Source organism: Sphaerodactylus townsendi, linkage group LG06 (assembly GCF_021028975.2).
Source record: "Sphaerodactylus townsendi isolate TG3544 linkage group LG06, MPM_Stown_v2.3, whole genome shotgun sequence".
Classification (NCBI taxonomy): Eukaryota; Metazoa; Chordata; class Lepidosauria; order Squamata; family Sphaerodactylidae; genus Sphaerodactylus; species Sphaerodactylus townsendi.
The window spans coordinates 72,087,057-72,112,400 of NC_059430.1; the positions used below are offsets into that span (position 1 = coordinate 72,087,057).

A 25,344-nucleotide genomic window follows, 5' to 3' on the forward strand; every position below is an offset into this window, starting at 1 on the left:
GGCTGCTCATCTTGGCAAGGCACTGCTAGGCACCCCAAAGGTTGGCAGGATGGGTAGAGACACTGTTGTCCTAAAATAGAGGGCACCCACCCACCCTCCATGGGTCAGTCTGGTAACAACTGCTGTTTCTTTAAATATATACTCATAGACATCAAGGTTATTTAAACAATTTATGCTTCAGAGTTCAAGGTATTTAGAATTCATAGTATGGCTTTGAAGGAAGATAGAACTGGGAAAAAATCCCAAACCAGTTGCCAAATGTCTAAAATTACCTTCTACCAGGGCAAAGAATTATCCTGTTCCACCCCATAGTAAGTATTTAAAAGTTTTGATCTCGGTATCCAGGAATTTGCGCTATTTTCCTGCTGCAAGAGTGAGCTAGTCTACAATGGAGAGCAGTATTATTTTTCTTGGTGGAAAGCTGTGGACAGGTGGGGCGTGGTGGTGGTGGAAAATAACCAAATGAGTCTGCCTGGTTTCCAAACAAGCTCTTGTTTACAAGCCTAAATGCTGGCATACATCCTGGTCTCTGTTCCCTGATGCCAGAGGGTAAGGACTTCCCAGTCCCTTGAATTCCTGCATGCTGTAGGAAGGTTCAGCCTGTTTCTGTCAGTCATGGGCTTTCCAATAAGCATCATCATCATCATGGAGTAATTCTGAACACCCAAGAGAAAGATCTAGTCCTGCTCTGGTTGTTTAATTCTACAGGTCTTCCATGTGTAATTATATTTTTCACCAAAAAAAGAGCATTTGCATCACCATAATTGTTTCTTTCATTCTTTCATTTGTTTATACTTTTATATTTTTGTTTTTTCATTCTTCCATTTTTTCAACCTTTTGTTCCTTTATACTTTTGCACTCTCTTTTGTTCTTTTATGTGTTCGTTCCTTTCTATTTTTGTTCTTTTTTCATTCTTTTGTTCCTTGGTACTTTCTTTCATAAGTTCATTCTTTCTTTAGTCCTTTTTCTCCCTTCTTCCCAATGTTCCTAAATGCTTGCCTTCTCTGGGATGCTAGCCACCCTTTCAGTCACTGAAAAAGGGTGTCTTGCCAGGGAGTCCTAAAGTTTCAGCAAAGCAATATCCAGGTTGGGGAGGAGGAGAAGTGTAGATGACAAGCATGACCCATTTTCCATATCCTCTCATTCTGTTTCCCTGCATTCATGGCACATCTGTCTGTCCCAGGGCCTGTTGGTACCACTGGAATCTATTCCAGAGGTGACCATGGTAGGCTGGGTGGGCACTTCAGGGAGCAGTGCTAGGTGGTCCCCCACCAGCCCTGCAGCTGCAGTGTGACTTCTTGAGACTGGCTGGCACCAGACTCATGACACTGCCTGGAGGTGGCCTAGGTCTTCCTGCCTACACCTCGGGCTGCCAACCACCACCAAAGTGCCCCCTAGTACACCTGCCTGCCTTCTTGCACAGCGAGCTGAGCAGGTAGCTCTGGGAGCTGTGCTGGGTGTCCTGAACCAGAAGACTTGCTCCCTTGGCAGCCCTACAGTGTGGCTTCTTGGGATAGGCCAGCACTGGGCTTGAGCTGGCCATTTCACAAAGGGGTGATCTGCCCACTTGCACAGAGGTGCTCCACTACTTTCGCCTTTTGACCTGGGGCAAGCTGCAGCCTAGTGGCAGCCGCCCCAACTTCTCACTCTTGGGGAGGCAAGGGGACAGGTGGCATTAAGCGTCTGCTTAATGCCTCTAATTAAAGTGATCTAAACATCTCTAGCAAGTCAATATAAAATGATACAATGAAAACCAAACAGGTATGTAGACTCATTAGTCAGATGATACACACATGCACACACTCCTCCACAAGATTACAAGATCTTTATTTTCAAAAGAAAACAAGTAAATAAAATCTCAGCTGTCTAGCTCTCTCCATCAGGCAGCATGGTAGAGTGTCAGTCATGGAATTAACTCCAGTTAATGTGCTACAGATCTGGGCTAATATAGGGCGTTTACTGATAATTCAATTATGAAGTGGTTACAGCCATGTTCCATGTGACTGTCATTGACATAGCAGTACCTGGTGACAGCAGGGTTGTTGAAAAAGAACATGAGAAAGTCACTAAATACTACAATTTGGAAATCGAGATTCAGCAACTATGGCACAAACCAGCTGAGGTCATCCCAGTGGTAATCGACACCCTGGGCACCATTTTGAAAACACTAGGGCGGCACTTGAAATATCTCCAAATCGACAAAATCAACATCAGTCAGATTCAGAAGACAGCCCTGCTGGGATCTGCATGAAAACGACGTCAATTCATTACAACATCCTAGGCCTCTGGGTTGGGCTCGAATTGTAATGAAAGGCCAACAACCAGCTAAAAAACTGGCAGCTGTGAAATTAAATAAAATTTAATAGTAAGAAGCAGAAGGAGATAAAGAAGAAGGCATCTCAAGCCAGATTACATAACATAAATCAAGTATAATCAACAGGATGGGACATCCAATGAACAGTACAATAGGGTTTAGACTACGGAAATGTGAAAGCAAACATCTCAAACAGAGCTGAAACAAAGCGTGAGCTTTGTATATGATAGTCAGTACCTTGAATTGAGTCCGGAAATTGATGGGCAGCTGCATTAACTTGCTCCTCCACCAGTAATGTTGGATCCACTATAACCCTAAGGCTTCTAACTGAGTCAACAAGTATTAGCTGATCCCCATCAGAAGTGGAAAGCATAATGTCCTTCAAAACATCCACCTTCCTGATCAGCATCCATCTTGTCTGGGTTTAGTTTCAATTTATTTGCCTTCAGTCATTTAACCAGAAAAATCAGGCACCTCTGCTGCATCACCACTTGATAGGGAGATGTAAAGCTGAGTGTCATCCAAATATCTATAACATCTGCTTCCAACCCTATGAATTATTTATCCTAAAGGCTTTACATAGAGGTTGAATAACATGGGGATAATAATTTTTACACTTTGTGAAATTCCACAACATAACTCCCAAACTGAACATTGCAGGTCTCCAATGACAACGGTTTTAGTCCAATGCATTAGGAAACCAGTCCAAGGGACATCCCAGTACCTACTACTTCTGCTTCCAGCCACCTCAATAGGGCAGTATGTTCTACAGCATCAAAGGCTTCATATGGATCCAGAAGGAGCAAAAGAGAAATATGACCTTTGTGTACATTCAGGTGGAGGCAATCAACTACAGCAATCTCTGTCCTGAAACCGACTGGAATGGGTATAGATTTTGTGAGCTATTCAGGAAGGCCTGTAGTTGATCCAGTACTGTTCTCACAATCACTTTGCCTTAAAATTAAAGACTGGGTAATAACTAGCAACATCATTTTTGTATATGGATAGTTTTTTTGAAGTGGATGCATGACCACCTATTTGAGTCCTTGAGGGAAAATGACCAACATTTATTTGTAATAGTCATCAAAATGTTGTTGATGTGGTTCTTACATGATTTTAGCAGCCAGGATGTGCAAGGGTCCAGTGTATACGTGGTGGCCTTTACTGGTCATAGGATCTCATCAATATCCATCACAGTAACTGGGTTAAAATGGTTAGACCAGATGACATATTAAGCAGTTCTTCTGCCAGATATCTTACTAGTGACATCCAGATCAGAGTGTATTTGTGTAATTTTATCAGCAAATAATCTTGCGAAAGTGTCATAGCTAATTGTCAGTTCCTGAGACAGTAAAGGTTCAGTTTTAGTAGTCAGCAACTGACAGGACACCTGAAATGGTTGGGAAGGTTGTGAACTAGCTGATGGAACAGTTGTAGAGAAATAGCATTCCTTTGCTGGTATCAAGGCCTTTTTTGTGGGCTGTCAGTGCTAAATTCAACCTTGATTTCGGTAGATGATGGTCAGACCACGAACTGAATATCCAACCCTGAAATCAGACCTTCCCTCAAGAGTAGGGTAGCCAGCTCTTGATTGGGAAATACTTGGAATTGGGGGGGGGGGGGAAACCTGGGTAGGGGAGCAACCTCAGGTGGGTATACTACCATAGAGTACATACTCCAAAGCAGCTGTTTTTTCCAGAGGATCTGATCTCCGTAACCTGGGAAATCTCCAACTACTACCTCAAAACAGGGAACCCTACTTCAGAGGCTCAGTACAAAAATTAAGACCAAGGCGTGGCCTGTTCCATATGTTGGGCCCATCACAATTTGAGAGAGGCCCATGAAGTCAAAGAGGCTATAAAGTCTTGGGCCTGCTGGAAAATGACACAGGGCTGCTTTCCAAACTTTGTGCTCTGTGGTTCTGATTCATATCAGGTGCCCAGACACCAGAGAAGCATGGAGCTCCTGGAACATATCTATGATCCAGCGTGGGGACCTGCCCAAGAAAACTATAACATGTTAAAACCAGATTCAGTTCTGAAAAATATATAAATCAAAAATACATAATTCAAATAGAGCCTTGACTCTGTTTCACCATTGGTGAACCCCTACTTTTCAAGGCTAGTCTAAGCATCTGGATTTTGTCTACAGCCTTATAAAGGGGAAAAAATCTATTAAAAGATGCAAGGATAGAAGAGGTTTTGAAGGAGGATTTCCACCATTAAAATCCATCTTCTAAACTAGATCTCTGGCTATGTGGTCACTATAGACATTTGATGTCCCAAATCAGGCCGTCAGTCTTCTCCTGTACTTTATATCTTGCTACAATAAGCATCAAGCCCTATTGTGATGTTTTTCCTCAGACATCAATGTTTCTTTGATAAGTTGGCACAAAAACACAAAAGTCTGTTGGTTGCGTGTTTATTCCAAAGGAAATGGGAAAGTGCTGATTTAAAAAAAAACAACTTCCCTGTTCCAGGACTTTCTCCACAGTTCATTTGTAGTTTTGGTGAAAACTACTGCAAACATTTTCGCTAGTTAAGGCTAATTGGCAGTATTCTTCAGATGGTTGCTGATTGCCAAATAATAGCCAAAGGGATGTTCAGAGCCTGAAAACAAAATACACTGGTCCACCCATATAAGTAGCCTGCCTGTCACAGCAAAGCTATGATCTAGTTTTATGAAGGCTCTGCTTCCCCCAACTGAGATTTCTGTGAGTCATAGCTGTGGATATTTTATGAGCAATGCACATTTGCTCCAAGTGAATTGTTTCAAAAAGGAAACTGAGCTGTATGGGAACATTGGTGTGATAAAATCTCTCCCCCACTGAGCTAATCTTATCTGTTTTCTGCTGTACGTATTGGGTCATTCAGCATGGAAAGACATACTATTCACTTTGGAAAATGACAGATTTTTGTGATTTGCAAAAACTCCGCCTTGACTGTTCTTTTGATAATTAAAATAATGACAATGGTAGTAGTGTCAACTTCGAGCCAATTGTGTATTGATGCTTTTTGGATCCTGGGGCAAGGAACAGTATTTAGCTCATATACACTCTCCTACTCATTCTTTGAGCACATGTCAAGCAAATAAAGGCTTTTGAAATTATATCCATATTTAACTGCATCCTGAATCAAAAACATTACAAGTACCAAAAGCTCGGCTGACTTCTCCACCACATAGTTTACTTACTATACACTACCTAGAACAGGGGTCTGCAACCCGCAGCTCAGGAGCCGCATGTGACTCTTTCAGCCCTATACTGCGGCTCCGCGTGGCCTGGAGGTCAGAGGGTAGCATGGGCGTGTCCCTCCAGGAAAGGTGAGTGGAGGGGCTAAACTGGAGATGGCACCGTGTGGAGCCGCCTTTCCAGCTCGGTAGATCTTCAGGGCCGTGGAAAACGGGTCCAAATGGCTCTTTGGGTGGTAAAGGTTGCTGACCCCTGACCTAGAACAAATTATACTTTACAACACTGCTACTGTGGCGAAAGATTTCCACAATCCATTTGATAAACAGAATGAAAAAATTGAATAGCCCATTTGCCAGGCAGCTGTGTCCTTCCTGCTGCTCATACTTGACCTGGAAATAGACTCTTTTGATAGGCTACAGCCTTGTGTCCGACAGCTGTCCAGGTCAGTCTACGTGTCAGGAGTTCAGATTTGGTTCAAGACCCTGGACCCCAGGCAAGAGGAGGCCAAGCAAGCTGTCTAAGGGCAAATGCAAGAACTGCAATTTGAGATCGACAGACCATCTAGTTCTAAGAAGTCAGGCTTGTTTAAGCTGAAGATGCTCAAACACCTTCCAGTTTGGCTCAAGTTTATTTTGCTAGTGGTGAACAGGGAGCTGATGTGTTTGATAATTAGATCAACAGTTCATTGACCTGTTTGTGACTGTTTGATAGACTGATTTTTACTGCCTTCCTTCTTAACTACCATATATACTTGCATATAAGTTGAATTTTTAGCACATTTTTGTGTTGAAAAAGCCCCCCTTGACTTATACGCGAGTGAGGTGTATTTTAAAAAATATTTTAGGGTTTTTACTTTGTTGGCCACCAGGGGGTGCAGTTTTTAGGCTAGCAGCACCAACATTTCAGGAATTTTTCAAGAGACTCTCCTGATGATACCACCCAAATATGGCAAAGTTTGGTTCAGGGGGTCCAAAGTTATGGACCCCCCAAGCGGGTGCCCCCATCCCCCATTGTTTCCAATGGGAGCTAATAGTAGATGGGGCTACATTTTGAGGGTCAATAACTTTGGACCCCTTGAACCAAACTTCACTAAACCTGGGTGGTGCCATCAGGATAATCTCTTGCTGATACCAGCCAGGTTTGGTGATGTTTGGTTTAGGGGGTCCAAAGTTATGGATTTCCAAAGTGAGTGCTCCCATCACCCATTGTTTCCAATGGAAGCTAATAGTAGATGGGGCTACCCTTTTGAGGGTCCATAACTTTGGACCCCCTATACCAAACTTCACCAAACCTGGGTGGTATCATCAGGAGGGTCTCCTAAAGATACTCTGAAATGTTGGTACTGCTAACATAAACATTCCTCCCCTGACCAAAAATCCAGTTTTGAAGGATTTTATCTCCTGTGTTTCAGCTGATTGAGCTAAGGTTTTTGCACTTTTAAAGTTATTGTTGAGACCATATTGTTTTTGTTGACCTTCTTTTCCACTTACAGAGCTAGTTTACTGTTTTTCTTTGAAATAAATATTCAAAAACATTTAACCTACTGATGCCTTAATTAATGTAATTTTATTTGTATCTATTTTTATTTTTGACATTTACCAGTAGCTGCTGCATTTCCCACCCTCGACTTATATGTGAGTCAATAAGTTTTCCCATTTTTTTGTGGTAAAATTAGGTACCTAGGCTTATATGCGGGTCGACTTATACACAAGTATATACGGGTATATGAGTACAGTGAAGTCGGCTTTTTGTGCATAAATATTGTCACACAACCTGTTTGAGTTCTACGATCACCACTCTGGCTCTCATAATGAGAGCCAGTGTGGTAAAGTGGTGGACTCTTATCTAGAGTACCAGTTTGATTCCCTACTCCTCCACATGAGCAGCAGAGTCTTATCTGGTGAAGGTGATTTGTTTTTATGCTCTTACACATGAAGCCTGCTGGGTGACCTTGGGCTCTCTGTCAGCCCCACCTATCTTACAATGGTCTGTTGTGGCTCACACTTGCTGCCAAATTGTCCAGACTGAGAAGGCAGCTGGCAAGCTTTATGATTGCCTCCTTAAATCATGTAAGATCTGAGCCACATAAATAGCTTCTGAATGTGTAGTTTTCATTTCCAAGATTAAAGCTTTCTATATGTATAGCCTTTTAAACAAATGCCAAAATGCTGTCTTTGGAACTGATAATAGGAGGCTCTATTTAGTCTTCCCAACCTGCTGTATGACAAAAAAGGGCTATCCCAACCAACTGCATCCCAAAAACCTGTGCAGACATTTCAACCACAGTTACCGTGTTCAGCATCTTGCTGGCTAATGCTCATATTTATGTTCACACAGTTTCACTTTACTGGAGAATAAGTATTGGAATGCAGGCCTTAATGACAAAAACTTTTGGAGGAATTGTCCAAGCATTATTTCTTTGGGACCATCCCAAATCTGTACCACCTGACCCCATTTCATACAGACAAATACAGAAACCATTAATCTGTGGTGCAAGGCTGCTGATTCTGAGTTGGAAAAATTCTGGAAATTTGAAGGTTGAACCTGTGGAGGACAGAGTTTGGAGAAGGTAAGGACCTCAGCAGGAATGCGATGCCATAGAGTTCACCCTGCTGCCATTTTCTCCAGGAGAACTGATACCTAGTTTGTAGATCAGTTGTAATTCCAGGAAATCTCCAAATCAGGCATCTGGAGGGTTTGCAAGTATGGACTTGAAGTCCAGGCCGAGCCCCTGAATTCCTGGCTCTTTTAAATATAACTTTCCTCCAGTTTGGGGCCTCCTGCTTGTTCTCATGATGGATCTCTCAGTTGTCCTTTTGTAGGAATTGATTGTAGACATATACAGCCAAATGACACACTTCTACAAAGTCTCTGCAGCAACAGTCATATTTCCTGATCCCCCTAATGGATAAGTTGCAGTCTTTTGGATTAAACCTTTCCTATCCAAAGATTAAATAGATATAGTATTTAAAGCATGATTGTAAATCCTGTGGGCTTGAGATGTGCTGTCTAAAATATTATAGGAAGCAGTTATCTTATATGAAGTGCTAGTTCACACTTTAAGTTTCAAAGAGTCACTGCCCAACTGCGGGGAACGTATCACACCAAAGTTACTTTTCATGTGAGCAACCAGTTCTTTGAAAGCCACATTGTATCCTACATGTTTTGGTTCCTAGACCAAGATGCTCCTTGCATAGGGGTGCCAACCTCCTAGCGAAGCCTAGAGATCTCCTGCAATGATTAACAGTTTATATCAATAAGCTCCCTTGAAGAAAATGACAGCTTTGGATGGGGGTCTCTACGGTTGAGGATTCCCCAGAATCCATTCTTAATAATCCAGGAATTTCCCAATGGAGTTGGTAACTCTGAACTTTCAGCTGCCTGCCTTAGGAATCATATTTGTAGATAGGCCTCAAGTAACTTATTATTGGTAGAGCATATATCTTATTCCAAATCAATCCTGTAAAATGTGGAAATATTTTTGGTTAGCACTATGGCATTTACCTAGCAAATATAACTATGTCCAAGAGCTACCTTCTGAATGAGAATCCTTCCTACTCCTATTAAGGGGTATTCCTTATTTATATTGACAAGGCCCCAATCCTGCACGTTTTACACCATTGCCTAAATTCAGAAGATTACCACTGACCAAGGTAGTACTGAGTACAACCATATTAAAATGTGAAATATCTTAAATATTAGTGCTTAGTAGCAGTATTTCTTCATACGTATAACTGTGGATGTAGCTGTGCCTTTGTATCATCAATCAGTTTCTTCCTAAAACAGCCCTCAAAAGAAAATATAGATTCTTCATAAATGTTTCCAACCTACTCATAAGTCTCCCTTCTAAATACAGAAGATTTACTGAAAGTTATTAAAAACAACAACAGTTCAATAAATAGAGGCAAATGTTTTAACCTCTCAGAACAACATGGAGCCAAAGCCACTACAAAAGCAAACTTACCAAACTATAGAGAAAAACAAAGCACTGCTGAAATCAGGAAATGAGGTTTTGATGAAAAAGAGGAATTGATGCTCTTTAAAATGTTTAGCCCGAACAGAAGGCCTTTACAAAGCTTACTGGCACTGGTCAAAGGCAAAGCTGATTTCCTTTCCTTGCTATAATTTATAGTGTTGTTAACATTTCAGATAAGTTACAGTTATTTCATGACATGGCCTGGAGGCTGCAGAATAACAAGTTCCACTGTGTACATGGCCTGTGAAGGAGTGACTGGCCCCTTCTGCACATGCAGAATAATACACTTTCAATACACTTTCACAATTGTTTGCAGGTGAATTTTGCTGTTCCGCACAGCTGCAAAGTGCACTGAAAGTGAATTGAAAGTTCATTATTCAGCATCCTGACTGGGCCCTATTCCCTGTTATTGACTGCCCAGAGTGACTGGTTGCCAACAGTATGAGATAGGATGCTGAATTAGGTGGACCACAGTTCTGATCCAGCAGAGTTCTTGTGCATTTGTGCATGACCTTCATAGAACCAAAATACAATTTTAATAGATTTCAAGCAAATCTTTTAGGGGTAAAACCTCCCCCCCACATACACACACACAGAAACCATACCTTGTAAACTATGTCCCATTTCAATATTTGGTTCCAGATATTTTGGAAATTCTACTGCTTCTTTGCTATGGAATCTAATCCACTGTCTCCTGCACCTTCTATTCTCTATCACTTCTTTTCTCTTATCCGTATAGCAGCATTGCCATAGCAAACAACTGTCAACCAAAATATGGAGAGGATACACCAGGTTGTTTTGGATGTCCCCGAAGTTGGAGATGGACCATAGATAAAAATAGTTTGTAGAAAGAAAGAAAGAAAGAAAGAAAGAAAGAAAGAAAGAAAGAAAGAAAGAAAGAAAGAAAGAAAGAAAGAAAGAAAGAAAGAATACTTTTCGACACAAAAGAATTAAGTCTGTGTTGAATTCATGTTGCCTTTAATTTTCTTTAAATTACTGTTGGTTTCCCGCTTTGGATATAAAGAGATGTTTCCATTTACTTTGTAAACTTCATAAACCACTAGAACAATGTTTCCTACATATGGGATATATCAGAGATATTAGTTTACAATGCCATTTTCTTTACTCAGCAAGGTTAGGCAGTCATTTACTTTTTGAGCACCATTAAAGGAAGCGTACAGAACTTACCCATGGTGTACAATCCAGCAGGAAGTTCTCCTGTGCAACTACCATAAGGCTTGAATAATAGAATTTCCTGGTGTACAAATTATGAAATGGTAAAAGGGTGCCATTTTAATTTTCACGTCAGGCACCAAAATATTATAGTTTGGTTGTGCCTTCCCAACCTGTTCTGATACATTATCTTTGCATATAACATTGACGAAAACTTGATGAATCCTTATTCACCTTTTGGAATATAACTGAGCATTATGGCTTTACACATGTACATTATTTTACCACAAAGTTTTGACTTCTGGTTTGGGATATAGCAGATATATCACATCAAATAATTGTAAAAGTTGTCCATGTAACAAGTAGGAATACAGTTGAAGAATGGTTGTAATATGTGATTTTCTATGTATTATGCAAAATCTGTGCTTACTCTCTTGGCATTAACATTCCTTCAGTCTGACGTTTTCTTGCTGGCACAAACTTCTAAAAAAATATAGGTTCTGGCTTAATGTCTGCTTTAGACAATTTGTGTATAAATTTTTATTTAGAAAACACAGCGTCCTGACAGTCAATTTGTAGAAAATGACAAAAACATTTACTTAGAAAAGAATTTTGCCTGGGCATGTTTAATCTTTCTGTGTTTGCTAATAATGCAAATAGTGGTACTCTTTGTTATCATTCTCATGACTATTATCTCTTCTGTCTGGCCCTTTCGGTGCGGGAGTGCATCGGCGTAAACAACGCCGACACACACACCCCGTCCTGGGAGGGCAGCAGGCAGCGGCGCAGCCTTCGCACAAGCTTACCTCATCCCCTGGGTCCTCGGCAAATCGCGGAGTGCTTTCAGGGGACATGCCCTCACATGGCTGGAGCCGACATCTCTGGAGTCGCATGGGCAGGGCGAGTGTCCTGGCCTCATCTGGTGACGAGTCAGGAAGCTTTCAGGAGACAAGGTAAGCTTGCAGGGATGGTGCAGGGGACATGGCGCCTTCCAGCTGCTGATGTTCGCATGGCAGCGGTTGGAAACAACTGCTTTCAGAAAACCTCACTCGGGGAGCAAGGTTGGGAACAGCAGCTTCACGCCGCTGGGGAGGGAACAAGAGCGGCACTGCTGCAATGCAGCAACACCCCCCATGCGAACAGCTCCCTAGGGACGGCGTTTTTGCCGTCCCTAGGGCGCTGTTTTTGGCCCGTGCGGAAAGGGCCTCTGTTTCGTTTGTTCTGCTCTTTTTCTTCTCTATACTGTTTGGACAGTATAGAGAAACGAAGTGGATCATTACTTACAGCTTACCACCACCTACATGAAATAGCTTCAAGACTCTGAACCACCACATGGTTTGACGACAGGTTCTCTCATCTGGAATTCATCAAAAATGTAATAACAAACTGATTCAAATGTGGGGGGAGGTATGGACCTGAGAAAGGCCTTGGCCAGCCTTCCTCCTTTTCTCTCCAGATGAGTTATGATGTCATGATGATACAAGTAATGTATTTTAAAGTGTCAGATAAACCCTCCCTCAAATGCCTTGAATTAACATTGGCCCTTTCTACACAGGCCAAAAACACCAGTGTGGGCCCAGTAAAAACACCAGTTGGGGGGGAGAACTTTGTATGGCTGCTGCCTCCTAAACAAGGCAGCACCGTGCTTTCGCCCCAAGCTGGTGTGGAAATGGTGTTTTTGAAACTTGCTAAATGACCAAGTTTTTCTAAAAACACCATTGTGCACCTGGTGCTGAACAAACGGCACCCATTGGGAGGCACTGCTTTTAGGTGCGTCCTTTTTTCTTTTCAACTTACCTTCTCTCCCCGTGCAGGGTCGAGGGGACACGCCTCCTGCCCTCCAACCCCCAAGGTATTCCATGGCCACAGGGCATGTCCCCTCGTCCCTGCGGAGTTGCACAGGGAAGAGAAGGTACGTTTAGAAACACAAAGAACGCGCCTCTTCGCAAAGGTGCATCCGCAAGCCACAGCAGCTCTGGGGCTGCGTGCACAGAAGCGGCTTCACTGTACAGCCGCTTCACTGGCCCATGCAGAAAGGGTAATTGAATGGCACCTTCTCAGGATCTCCTTATAATGATGGTAGCAATTATTGAGTTCAGTGCATGGACTTGGAATGATGCCCAGCTTGATGTTCCTGAATCCTTAACTCTGAGATCCTCAACACTTGAATATGTTGTGGTCATCACATTTTGGACACTCATTTTCTGCAGTGGGAATGTCACAAACACTCTCTCATATTGTCTCTCACATTCTTTCTCTCTCTCTCTCTCTCTCTCTCTCTCACACACACACACACACACACACACACACACACACACACACACATTCTCTCGCATTCTCTATCTTTTGCCATACACTAGATAGAGCCTAACTTAGCATAACAATACCTTCACTTTCTGTGTTTGTCATTGCTGCTATTTATAAGTAGCATTTATAGCTACAGTTTTCAAACAGGACAATAGCTGCACAATAACACTGCATTTCTAATACTACCCAATGCTGGCATCATCTAGGTTTGTACAGTCTTTCAATGATAAATGGTATATAGTAATAATAATTGGACTGTAATAAAAGGATGCTTTGTTTTAACTGTTGAGTCGCATGTATCTGACAGGCATCCCAGTGCTTGGTATCCACAATAATCACCTGAATCCTCCACTTCTTCATCTAACCCTGGATATCTTTGTCTAGAATTCTCCAGTACAAGATGGAGAATAACAGCTTACATATAGTAGCTAAATAGGCCTTGTCTTTGTTAAATGTTAAGAGTATGGTTTCCCAGTTGCAGCAGCATCCTGTGCAATATACTTGGAACAATCCCATAATACTGATTTGCTATAAAATATGCCATGTTAAGAACAATGTTAAATCTCTCACACTGCAGAGTTGCCTTTCACAATGAGAAAATGTGGGGAAGGGGTTAGATTGTATTTAGTTCATTTGTAATAACACATCTCCAAATGACATTTTGACAAGTTCTTTTAAACCAAGCAGTGTCAAAGGATTGTTCTACTTGAGAAATAATTCTAGATTCTAATTTAACTTTGACATTAATCAGGGTGTTTTATGAGTGTGGCTACATGAAAGTATTTCATATCATTTTTCGAAAAACGATCTCACTGTAGAAACCTCTCAGCTCATAATTTGCCAGCAGCACAAACTACTTCCACAAGCCCTTTATGGAGCTCCAGTTTGGATAGGCATGGCATCCAAGCGCCTTGAGTATATTCAATCATTGGTTCTTCAATGCATGCTTGGGGTGCCTAACTGTGTCACTTATTGCGTGTGGAAATGGACTCAATACAACTTTTATTAACAGCTTTAGTTAGATAATTGCATAGATTACTTATAATGTATAATATATAGTATGATAAGATTGACACTTATGCACAAATATATGTGTGTCTTCATTTCAAAGCCAGGCCTGGTAGTTTGACCTGGCAAATGTTTTCCGATACTTTTCGCTCAAAGTGGGACACACAAATTGTAGATAAGATTCAGTCCATTGATATTTCCTTGGAGTCTCTCCAAAATTCAGATAAACTGGAAAGGCGCATGCCTGTCCTCTGCTATCTGAGACAAGGCAGTATTTTTAGATGTCAGATCTAACTAAGATTTACAGAAGGGTTCATTTTAAATTTTTCCATTTCACAAACTAAGCCCTAAATATAGATGTGGAAAAGCAATTATGGCTTATGTTTCTTAGCTATTTATCTCTTTTTTTGTGCCACAGCTGACTTCTGGCAACCCTGTAGGGTTTTCAAAGCAGGAGCAGTTCACAAATGGTTTGCCATTGCCTGTCTCTGTGTCATGACCTTGCTGTTCTTTGGAGGCTGCCCATCCAAATACTAACCACAGCCAACCCTGCTTAGCTTCTGAGATCTGATGAGATCAGGCTAGCCTGGGACCATTCAGATCAATATGTTATCTGGCACTATACTCCACTAGAGATGGCCATCTCCTTGTGGAATCTGGGGCTCCCTTGGGATTACAGTTCATCTCCAGAGTAAAAAGATCAGTTCTCCTAGGGAAAATGTACATGTTTTCCCCAGAGGGGCAAATAGCAGTTCTTCAGTGTTCAATAAATTACCCAAAAGGAAACTAGTAGCCAAATGGTGGCCAGAACAAAGAAGCTGGTTTACAGCATGGCCAGGAAACGGAGTTTGCCTGAGAACCCAGGGGAGGGAACAAAGGACATTCTAATCCAAGCTGGGCAGGAGGGAGCACCTCCTGACCCCAGGTCTGAAACAAAGCCTGCCAGGAATCGTGCTGTTAGCTGAGAAAAATCTGTATCAGAATGTTTTCTTGTTTTCTGTTTTTAAAAATAAATTCTTTGAGAATTCAGTGGTTTTTGAGTATCTGGAAAAAAGAACCCAGGTTTTATAAGACAGGCATGGTCCCCACAGGCCGGGTCTTGTGACATGGTGGCAGCGGTTAAAAGTTACTCTGGGTTGAGCCCGTTCCTGGTTTTGAGGCAGTCATTGATGGCTGAGCATACTGACTTGTGACAGTCTGCCAGGACAAGGCAGGGAGAAAAGCAGGCTGGTGCATCCGCCAAGGTGGATGTCACTCTGCCTGAGACGCCTACCCTTCTCTGTTAATGGAAGTGCTATTGGGCCATCAGAAATGTTAAACTTGCAGAATAGCTCTTTAGAGCCATTTCTACACATCCCAAAAACAGCACCCTAGGGATGGTAAAAAGAGCATCCCTGGGGCACTGTTCGCATAGCTGCCGCTGCTGCAGCACAGCAGCACCATGCTCTCGCACACCCCGAAATGGCGTGAAAACACTGCTTTCAAAACACACTCCACGAGCATGTTTTTTGGAAAGCAGCATCTTCCCGCCAGCACCGTGCGAAGGCCACCGGTATGAGGGCACAGCTTTCAGGCATTGTGTTTTGTTTACCTTGTCTTTTCTCCAAGGCTCCAGAGGGACAAGGGACATACCCACGCTGCCCTCCGACTCCTGTGGGACAGAGGGCAGCGTGGGCGTGTCACTTCCTCCCTCTGGAGCCTCTGAGGGAAGACAAGGTAAACAAAACACGCAGACCAGAGGCGGCTACATGTGGAGCTGCCTCGGCGGTTTGCAGCAGTTTCGGGGCCACCCGCACAAGGCCGTGTGAACGGTCCCATGGCTCCACTGGCATTAATTATGCCGATGGACAGCCGCTTCCACCATGCAGAAATGGCCTAGGATTCAACCCATTGTGAGAGTGTAGTGTGAGGAAGTGTGACTAATTTCCTATGGGAAATTAAAAAGTAGGGTGTATCCATACACTCCTCACCTTGTGTAGGCAATATGACATGTGGTATTGTCTGATCATCTTGATCCTTTCCTCTCAGAAACCCGGTAGAAAGATCCTTAGTTTAGATAGTCATGCTTACAGAAGCAAGCACAAATTTACCACATCACATTTTACATTATGCAAGTGATTCTGGTTCAGTGCCCCAGTATGCAGATTGGGTTTCCCACTGATAATTGTGGTAGACAGGCCTTTCTTCTTTGCTCTTTATGTCAAAGTCCTAAAGATATTTAGAAATAATATGTAATAATGTTTTTAACATGTCAGGCACTGGAATTACTGGCTTAGCACCAAAGTTCTAATGTGCCAGTGGAGAGCCCTTTGATTAATACTTAGGGAGGTCACCCCCTGTATAACTATGTTACCTGCCTCAGGAGCAGTTCTTTAGAAGGGACACAAGGTCTTGAAGCAGGAAATGGTCAGGAAACCCTTATTCCTGTATAGAATCGCAGAAGCTGTCTTTGGCCTCCATCCACTGTGTTTTCTTTTTCTTATTGATCTGAAATACCTACACTGTTTAGTTATTTTGGCTGTAATGAAATGTCCTGTGCTATGGATTATATCAAAGACATGCTCATGTGACATGTGGATGAGTTATTTCATCTAAACATGTCTGTTACTTTTCTCGTGGAAATGTTATGACAGAGTTCTTGGAACTTTTGGCATTTCATTGTAAAACCATGAAATGCATATTTTCTCAGATAACATTTTTTGTTTGAACTAAAGATCTGCACACACCCTATAACAGAGAAGGGGCAACTGCTTCTTAAAGGATATGTAAAATGCAAGCAGATTTCTGTATGTTACAACATATGAGAACTACGAAGACCACTGGCATTTCATGAGTGAACACCCTACAATTTCCACAGTGAGTGAGTTTATATCAGGTGGACTTAAAATTGGAGAATTTCATTTACAAGACATCCGCAAGCTATTTAGATTAGAACCAGTTCAGTAAAAGCATTACATTTCTGCAGACATTGGCTGTGAAATGCAGCAAAGGTTCTATTTTTTTTTTTAAGTGTGTGTAGTCAAAACATTTGGTGAAGGAATTTTGAGAGTGCAATACAAATTGCAGATTCTCCTTCTCCCAAGAGCTGCCATCAGAATTGTTTATCCTGCATGGATTTTAAGATGCAAGCATTGCAGTGGTACACATTCACCTGGGTAATGGGAAGCATGCACATTATGCATCACAGGCTTTCATGGCTGGAATCAACAGGGTGTTGTGGGTTTTCTAGGCTGTATGGCCATGGTCTGGTAGTTTTTACTCCTAACGTTTCACTTACAGGGAAAACATTAGAAGCAAAAACTACCAGACCATGGCCACACAGCCCAGAAAACCCACAACACCCAATTATGTATCACTTTTCAAATCAATATCTGCCAGCATTCAAAGTGTACGATTTGCTACAAAGAGTTTATTTTTCAGATTGGTGGCTTGAGAATGACTATTTTTGGATTTCCTTTTGACTTTGTATCACCTTTTGTTTGCAGATTGACTTTGAAGATGTGATTGCAGAACCCGAGGGAACTCACAGCTTTGATGGGGTCTGGAAAGCCAGCTTCACCACCTTTACTGTGACAAAATACTGGTTTTATCGCTTACTGTCTGCACTCTTTGGCATTCCTATGGCTCTCATCTGGGGCATTTACTTTGCCATTTTGTCATTCCTCCACATCTGGGCAGTGGTGCCCTGTATCAGGAGCTATCTGATTGAGATCCAGTGTATTGGCCGAGTTTATTCCATCTGCATCCACACTTTCTGTGACCCACTATATGAGGCTATTGGCAAAATGTTTGGTTCTATCAAAGCAACGGTACTAAAGGAAGCGTAAATGACATTTCAAGCAGTCTGAAGAAAAGGTCTTTTCCTCTCATGTCTTTTTGTGCTGGTTTCATGGCTGACATCGATGAACAAAGTGACTAGCACACAACAACTGCAAACGAAGCAACCAAAATTCAGCAAAGAATCACTTGTTCAAAATTTCTTTACTACTTAACTATTCCTCCTGGATTGGTATCTTTGCAGGAGAGAAATCAATCACTTTTTAAAAAAGAAGCCCTACTAAAATTGCTGTTCTCTCATTCCTCTCTGCCAGTCATTTTGCTGACCCTTTAACAAACTGACTCATGTTCTGCTTACCCTTTCCATTCATTTGTTGCAAGATAAATTCACAACGATATAATAAAAAGCAACCAGTATGCTTTCTAGTTCTGTAACGTGGCTCATCGTTTTACAGTGAGCAAAAAAATAAAAGGATCTAAAGCTAGTTCAGAATAAAGGACATGATAAGTTGGCAGATTTTAAACGAATGTTCTTTTTTCAGATGTTTTGTCAGATGGCTGTAGCTCTTGTACTTGGACCATATATGACCGCTGCACACAGAGAGATCAAAGTAAATATTTCAGCTGCTTCCAAAAAATGATAGTATATTTAGAAGAATTGCGTTTTCAATTTGGACTTCTTTTCACGTCCACAGAAAAGCTACAGCCATTGCTATTGGTTGTTATCCTTCAGGAAAGATTATTTGCAAGTCTTTATCATATGTCTCTAAAAGGTACATAAGGAGATACCTTTTTTATTTATGCCAAGTTTGCCCAACAGTTCCTCTAAACCTGTAGCATCCGTCTCTTACTGATGGCCCTGGCATGGGGGCCTCTAGTTATCTGTTCCTGTTTCCTGAGATTCCTGTGTGCAAATGAAACACGCTTGTTTCATCATTGAACTATGACTCCAACAGATTTCAATATTCAGGATCCAAATCAAAGCCAGAAATGTGTTATGAATATATTTTCTGGACTTCGACTCCACATAGTAGAAGCATTTTCATCAGCCAGTTCCCTCTTTTCCTGCCCATGTTGAATGAGGTTGAATCCCTAACCTGATGGATACCAAAGTACTCTTTCAAGTGACATACAAACATGTGCTCAGAGTGAATGAGCAAATATTACTGCATATGGACTGTCTTGATTTTTTTTCTGCAGGTGGGAGTATCACAGTGTATTCAACTAATGCAGAGTCATGCCAACTACAAACTGGGTTTGTAGGAGTGTTTTGGTTTGGTGGGGTATTGTGTGAGGAGCCAGCTTTAAAATCCCCCAGTCAGCCAAGGTCAGCATAGGATGCTGCTGGTACATTCACGCTTTGCTTACTTTACACTAATCCGCCACAAGAGTTGCTTTAGCAACACAACATTGTAATTGACTTTTTCCCCTACCACTCCTAAGCTGAGCTATACACATCAATCAGGAAGTCTTCCTGGAGGTGATTTCCATGAGGCTTTGCAATTGAAAAATGCAAAAATAAAGCATTTGAAACATTTCATGCTGTGATCTGACTGAAGAATGTACCCTCACCATAATGTAACTACTCTGGTGAGAGAATACCCTCATTGGCTTTGCATGGATCTGTGTTTTTGTTTTTAAATAGCTGTGAGGTTAAATTGGCTGAGATAAGCTTCCTTATGAAGTCACACTGAGAAATTTCAAGAGATGAACCTTTTTTTGTTGTGGGGGCATCCCCAATGAGGCCTTGTTTGGATCTTAGCACGAAACCTATAGTTACTTCAAGGTACAACTCAAACATTATTAATGATAACATTTTCTATAGCTCTTTACGTAATAGGAGTGCCTGAATCCCTTTTTAAACTGTATACTTAGGATTGGATTTCACACCACATGCAATCCTATAGTAGGTAGGTTCTAGAGCTGTTCTCAGACTTCCAGCTGAATCCCTAGATTAGATAAGAAAAAGGTCTTTGGATTTAGCTTTTCTTCTGTAATATTTGGGCATGTCCTTCTGTAAACAGAAGTTGCTTTCTGCATGTAGAAATTCACCTTTGGATCCAGTCCATAGTGGACCATCAGCCATCTCCAGCTTGTAACACAGGCAACCTGTGATGCAAAACCCAAGCCTTCTGTTACACCAGCTTCTATTTCCATATTCAGTTAGTGTTCTGCTGTCATCACAGGATGCATTTATAAATTACCTTGATGACTAAGGTCAAGATGGCCTGGGCTACAGCTACGTATGCTGATTTTTCAGGGTAACAACAAATTCCTAGGACACATGACCCCACTAATGTCTCAGCTCAATATTTTGATGTTAGATGATCAGAGCCTGTTTTGACAGGGAAGAGCGGGTTAGATATCTAATAAATAAATGAAAATAAAATATTATACACCACTGACTGCTTAATCACAAAATAAACACTGCAGAAAGTTCTGGTTGTGTAGGATTTGCTACTTTGACAAAACCATGTTTTCTTAACAATTGGATAGCAAATATTCTGTTCTAGAAAAATGCAGTTCTTCCTCCAGCATTAACTTTATTGCAACTTGGAGTGCCATGTGGAATATTAAATTACCTGCTGCCACACTCACCTTCACACTACCAGTCAATTCAACAGTGGGAGGAAAAAAATAGAGAGTGGTGTTACTGATGCCATAGCATCAATTCTAGGTAAAAATATATATCACGTCACTAGAAATGATATCATGGTATGGGCAATGCAATTCTCCCAGTGCTCCACTTGTAGAAAGCTTTCTGAGGTTGCCAGTGATTGGCTGGTAATCTCATAGAATAAATTTGCTTTAGTATCATAGCAGCCAAGCAATACCCTACTTCTTCATCCATTTTTTTAAAAGCTTTGTTTAATTTTGGTTTGATAGGGTTTTTTAAAAACTAATTTAGAAGCTGAGCTTTTGGCCACTACACTAATCAAGCAAGGGAATGCTTCTTAGGCCTTTGTAAGAAAAATTGTAATTCTACTGTTTCTCTCCAGGATGTCCTGTCATTTCATGACCATGTTACCTTTTCCGTCATTTTATGCATCTTTGACAGTTCTTTCAAGACTGCACGAACTACAGCAAGGCTTCTGAAAGCCTTATGTATGAACAATTTGTTGCTGTTGCTGGATCAGGGCTTGCATTGGTAAAATGCTAAAAAGAGCCATGCATGTCGCCATCTGGAGAATGACCCTGTAGTTGTGACTGAATAAACTGCAGCCCAGTCCAACTTTACCCTGGTTGCCAGGGTGCTCTGTGGAAAGTACATAAAGCTGCCTTGTACTGAGCCAGACCCTTGGTTTACCAAGCTTACCATTGTGTGCTTTGGTTGCCAGTGAGATCTTCTCCAGAGACAGATAAAAGTATTGACAAACTTTTTGAGATTCTTCTAAAGGAGGCACAAGAAATTGAAACTTGGGACCGTCTGCATGTAAACCAAATGCTCTTGTTGCAGAGTAAAAGTATTTATAGATATTTCTCATGTATTTATAGACATTTTGCCATGACCTGGATGGCCCAGGTTAGCCTTATTTTGCCAGATTTTGAAAGCTAAGCAAGGTCATCCCTAGTTGATACACAGATGGGAGACCAACATGGAAGTTCGGGGTTGCAATGCAGAGACAGGTAATGGCAAAACTCTTTGTCTCTAGCCTCGAAACCCCCATGAGGGGTCATGTTGGCACCTTGTGATTTCATGGCACCTTACACGCACAGACATTTTGGTTCTCAAGGCCCAGGCTACACTTGTCAGATGGGCAGAGAAAAGAAAGCAGAGTGTTCCCCACAAAAATGGTTTTACTCAGGATGCAAGTAAGTTGAAGTCAGTTCCAGTTAAGTTGCAGTAATTCTAAATTGTGCCTTCCTTGTTGCAACAGGATCTTTGGATTAGAGAGGAGGTTTTCTATATTTTTGGCACATAAAATTGCAACACTAGTCTTTTTTACCTTTTTGCATTTAAAACAAACACTGGTCTTGCTATGGTTTTACATTTTTACTATGTACAATGTATGGAGTGTACTATTAGATATATATTTTGCAGAATGGCAACACATCTTTGGTGAGGATGTTAGCGAGATATGTTTTATCTTTATAGAAGAAAAAAAATCACTTTTGAAAGCTACTGCATAAAGCATGTATCCTGAAAGCTCCCAAAGGCAAATAAACTGCTGATCCAGAATATTTACATAGCTATTGTATGCTTACAAAGTATAATAACTGACACTTTTTGAAATTCTGCATGTTCCACAACCAAGGCTACAATCTGCTCAATAAAAACTGTTTTAATAGATGCTTCTGTCTGAATATGTATTTTTATTTAAAAGATCTGATTACAAACATATGCAACTAATTGTCCATAAGGAGTTGACCAGTTCCTTACACCATTTGCGATTCCACTAATGCCCCACTGGGCTGACCTGAGTTCCAGTGGCCAGAGGTGGGAAGCGTCTTTACCCTGTTTCCCCTAATATAAGACATCCCCGAAAAATAAGACATAGTAGAGGTTTTGCTGAAGTGCGAAATATAAGGCATCCCCCAAAAGTAAGACATAGCAAAGTTTTTGTTTGGAAGCATGCCCGACGAACACAACACAGAAAAATAAGCCATCTCCTGAAAATAAGACATAGCGCATCTTTGGGAGCAAAAATTAATATAAGACACTGTCTTATATTCGGGGAAACACGGTAGTGCTTTGCATTTGAATATAGTTCATGATGGGTATTCCAGAAGGCCAGTTCTTCCAGTGAATTGCCTGGGTCACTTCCCCTAAATCTGGCCCTAATTAGGGCCTTAATACATTGGCCTATAAATGTGTGGAGAAAGACTATTCACCTTACTGATACACCTTACTGAACAGCAATAGCTCCATAGTCTCAGGCAGAGATGATTCCCAGCTTTCAAACTTAAGATTGACTTTAGAACAATATGCCAACAAACCATTTTCTCTGTCACTGAGCTGTGGCTCATCCTCATGTTTAGGATCAGAAAGTTTCCCAAAGAATGGTAATCTAATTTGTATGGTGTGGGGATTGTTTGCTAATTATGCAAACCAAGCTCATCAATTGTTATCTAACAGCAGCTTTGCATATCCTCTTGTTAACTGTGACAAAAAAGTTGGGGAATATTATAAAAAACATTTTTTTGATCACGTCAGGGTTGTTCAGGCTCTTTTCTGAGATAAAAGTTTATGAGAGAGAAATATGGTGTAGTATTTAGTCTCAGTAAAAATGGAAAATTCTCCATCTACCCAAATAAGATTTGCACTGCTTTTGTGTGCACATGTACATTCTCTTAATTTCAGGGACTTTTATTGGTTTCCTTTAAACATTGTCAGTGAAGTATGCCTACAACTACAATCTTAAAATCTTAACCTTAATTACTCAGAAATAAATCATATCCATTTAAATGGGATTGACTAACAAGTATTACAGTGTTCAACATTTCAAATAACTTTTTCTACAATGCACAGTAATAGTCTTACATGATTGTCTTCACAAACCATATTTTAAAAAAAATGAAAGCAGGATACAGACCAGCTAAGGGGTCAAAGAGACACTAAATGGCATGCCCAGATTTCAATTACAATATGGGCAATAGGATGATCCTAATATAATGCAAAAATCCCGGGAAAATAGTTCTACAGAACAAGTGTAGCAGTTGCAGCAGAATCATTAGCTTATACTACATTCAGGATCTTGTTGACAATATGCAAGGCAAAGTAGGGCAATTTATCTTCGCTTGCCTCTTAAAACAAAATTCACAGTGCCACTTCCTTGTTAGTACAAAGGTGCACAAGTTGGGCTTCGACTCTGGGGTGTAGTGCAAAATATCTAGTTCCCACCCAATGAAACCTCTGTCCCTATCTCTCACGCTATCTGGTAATACAACAATGGCAACTACTACAGACTATAGTTTTCAAACTGGGATCCATATGTCTCCTGGGATTCTATAAAAATGTCCTGGTGATTAGTAGAACAGGAGGTGAGGTAAGCCCCTTGACTTCAGGGTGCCATTTCTCCTGTTGTAATAGATGATTGAGCAGAACTACTGAAACTGCTGCCATGGCCTCTGACTTGATGAGAATCACAGATCTGGCAAGAGGGCTGAGGCCTCCATGGGAATTGCATAGCTTACTGTCCACCACAAGTCAAGTAGTTTGTTGGTTTCCTTTGTGTGGGGTTTTTTTCTTCTGCTACTGCTTCTCACTGCTGTTAGGACAGGAACATTCTAATTTTTTATTGTCTAGAATTACAAAAAATTCCTTTTTAAAAAAAAAATTGACATTTACCTTTATTGGTATAACAACCAAAATAGCACATATCCCCACAGCCCTCCCCACATCAGGGAATGGCTGAACTTCTATGGCAGTCGAGGAATGCACTGAAGATATCATTGGGGCACTTTTAACTTCATCTGCCTTCGGCAATTCCACTATCTGAGATTCAAGTGGCTTTCCAGTGTCCATGACCACTGGGGCACTTTTTCTTCTTCTCACAGAATTAAGACTGTTCTATCTGTGTCGCTTGCTCTGGACTCTAGTTGTTCATGATATAGGAGTATTTCCAGCGGTAGGACCCAATAACACCAGGGATAACTGTTTATAATAAATAATAACAAAATAAAAATGTGGGTTGTACATTAATTTCTAACTAAGAAGTATCTATAAAACCTTTCATGAACCCAATTTTTTGCACCAAGTAAACATCTGTAGGCCTGGGAGTTAACAAAAATATGAAATCAAAATGGCCACCCTTAGTCTTGCTAAAGACTGCTGCAGTAGGACATGGTTAAAGCAAGAGAGAGTCAGGGAAGTAAAACCTGGTGAGGGTAGAATGGACTGCACCAGATTACAAGTAAAGAAGTTCCCCTTGAATTTTCCCTTGTTAAACTCTCACAAGTGAAAACTAGCAAGACTGAGTGACAGTCTCTCTCTCTCTCTCTCTCTCTCTCTCTCTCCCTCCCCCTCTCTGATGTGCTAGGTTTTTTTAAAAAAATATGCATTTATGACGCTTTTTTCACAGATGGGAGCAGTGTCAAATGGCAACATCCATTCACAATCTGAAGCAGCACAGTCCACTTTCACATCTTATTCCACTTCATTCCATAGATAGATAGATAGATAGATAGATAGATAGATAGATAGATAGATAGATAGATAGATAGATAGATAGATAGATAGATAGATAGATAGATAGATAGATAGATAGATAGATAGATAGATAGATAGATAGATAGATAGATAGATAGATAGATAGATAGAAGGAAATGCTCTGATCCAAAAAAGGTCAAATCCTATTGAAACTGAATGGGACAAAGTTCCACAGGGCTAATTTAAGCCCTATTGATTACAATAAGACCTAAGTACAGCTAGTTGTATTTAAATCAGGGCCAAAGTATTTCTGGAAAATAATTAGTTTTATTTTTAAAAAGGTTAGAAAATTTCCCATAATGTTAAACATAAATCCACCAAATTAATTGTAATAATGTTATAACCCAATATTACTACTTTGTGTTTTACTTATCAACTGTACCATTGCAAGTGAAGCCAAATTTTCTCTAAGTCCATTCATTGATTTATTTGGCCAGTTGAGATAAATA

The 25,344-nt window shown here is 40.9% G+C and overlaps 1 protein-coding gene across 5 annotated transcripts in view; it reads left to right on the forward strand.

Annotated features, from left to right (window-relative positions):
* The window catches only part of CAV1 (caveolin 1), a 38,114-nt gene extending 16,077 nt beyond the window's left edge, over window positions 1-22,037 (forward strand). For all 5 annotated transcript variants that reach the window (XM_048500714.1, XM_048500719.1, XM_048500715.1 and 2 more), the window contains one exon: window positions 17,454-22,037. In XM_048500714.1, coding sequence (XP_048356671.1) covers window positions 17,454-17,795 — 342 coding nt within the window. In that variant the 3' untranslated portion in view covers window positions 17,796-22,037. The remainder of the gene's footprint in view (window positions 1-17,453) is intronic.
* The last annotated feature ends 3,307 nt before the right edge of the window (window positions 22,038-25,344 follow it).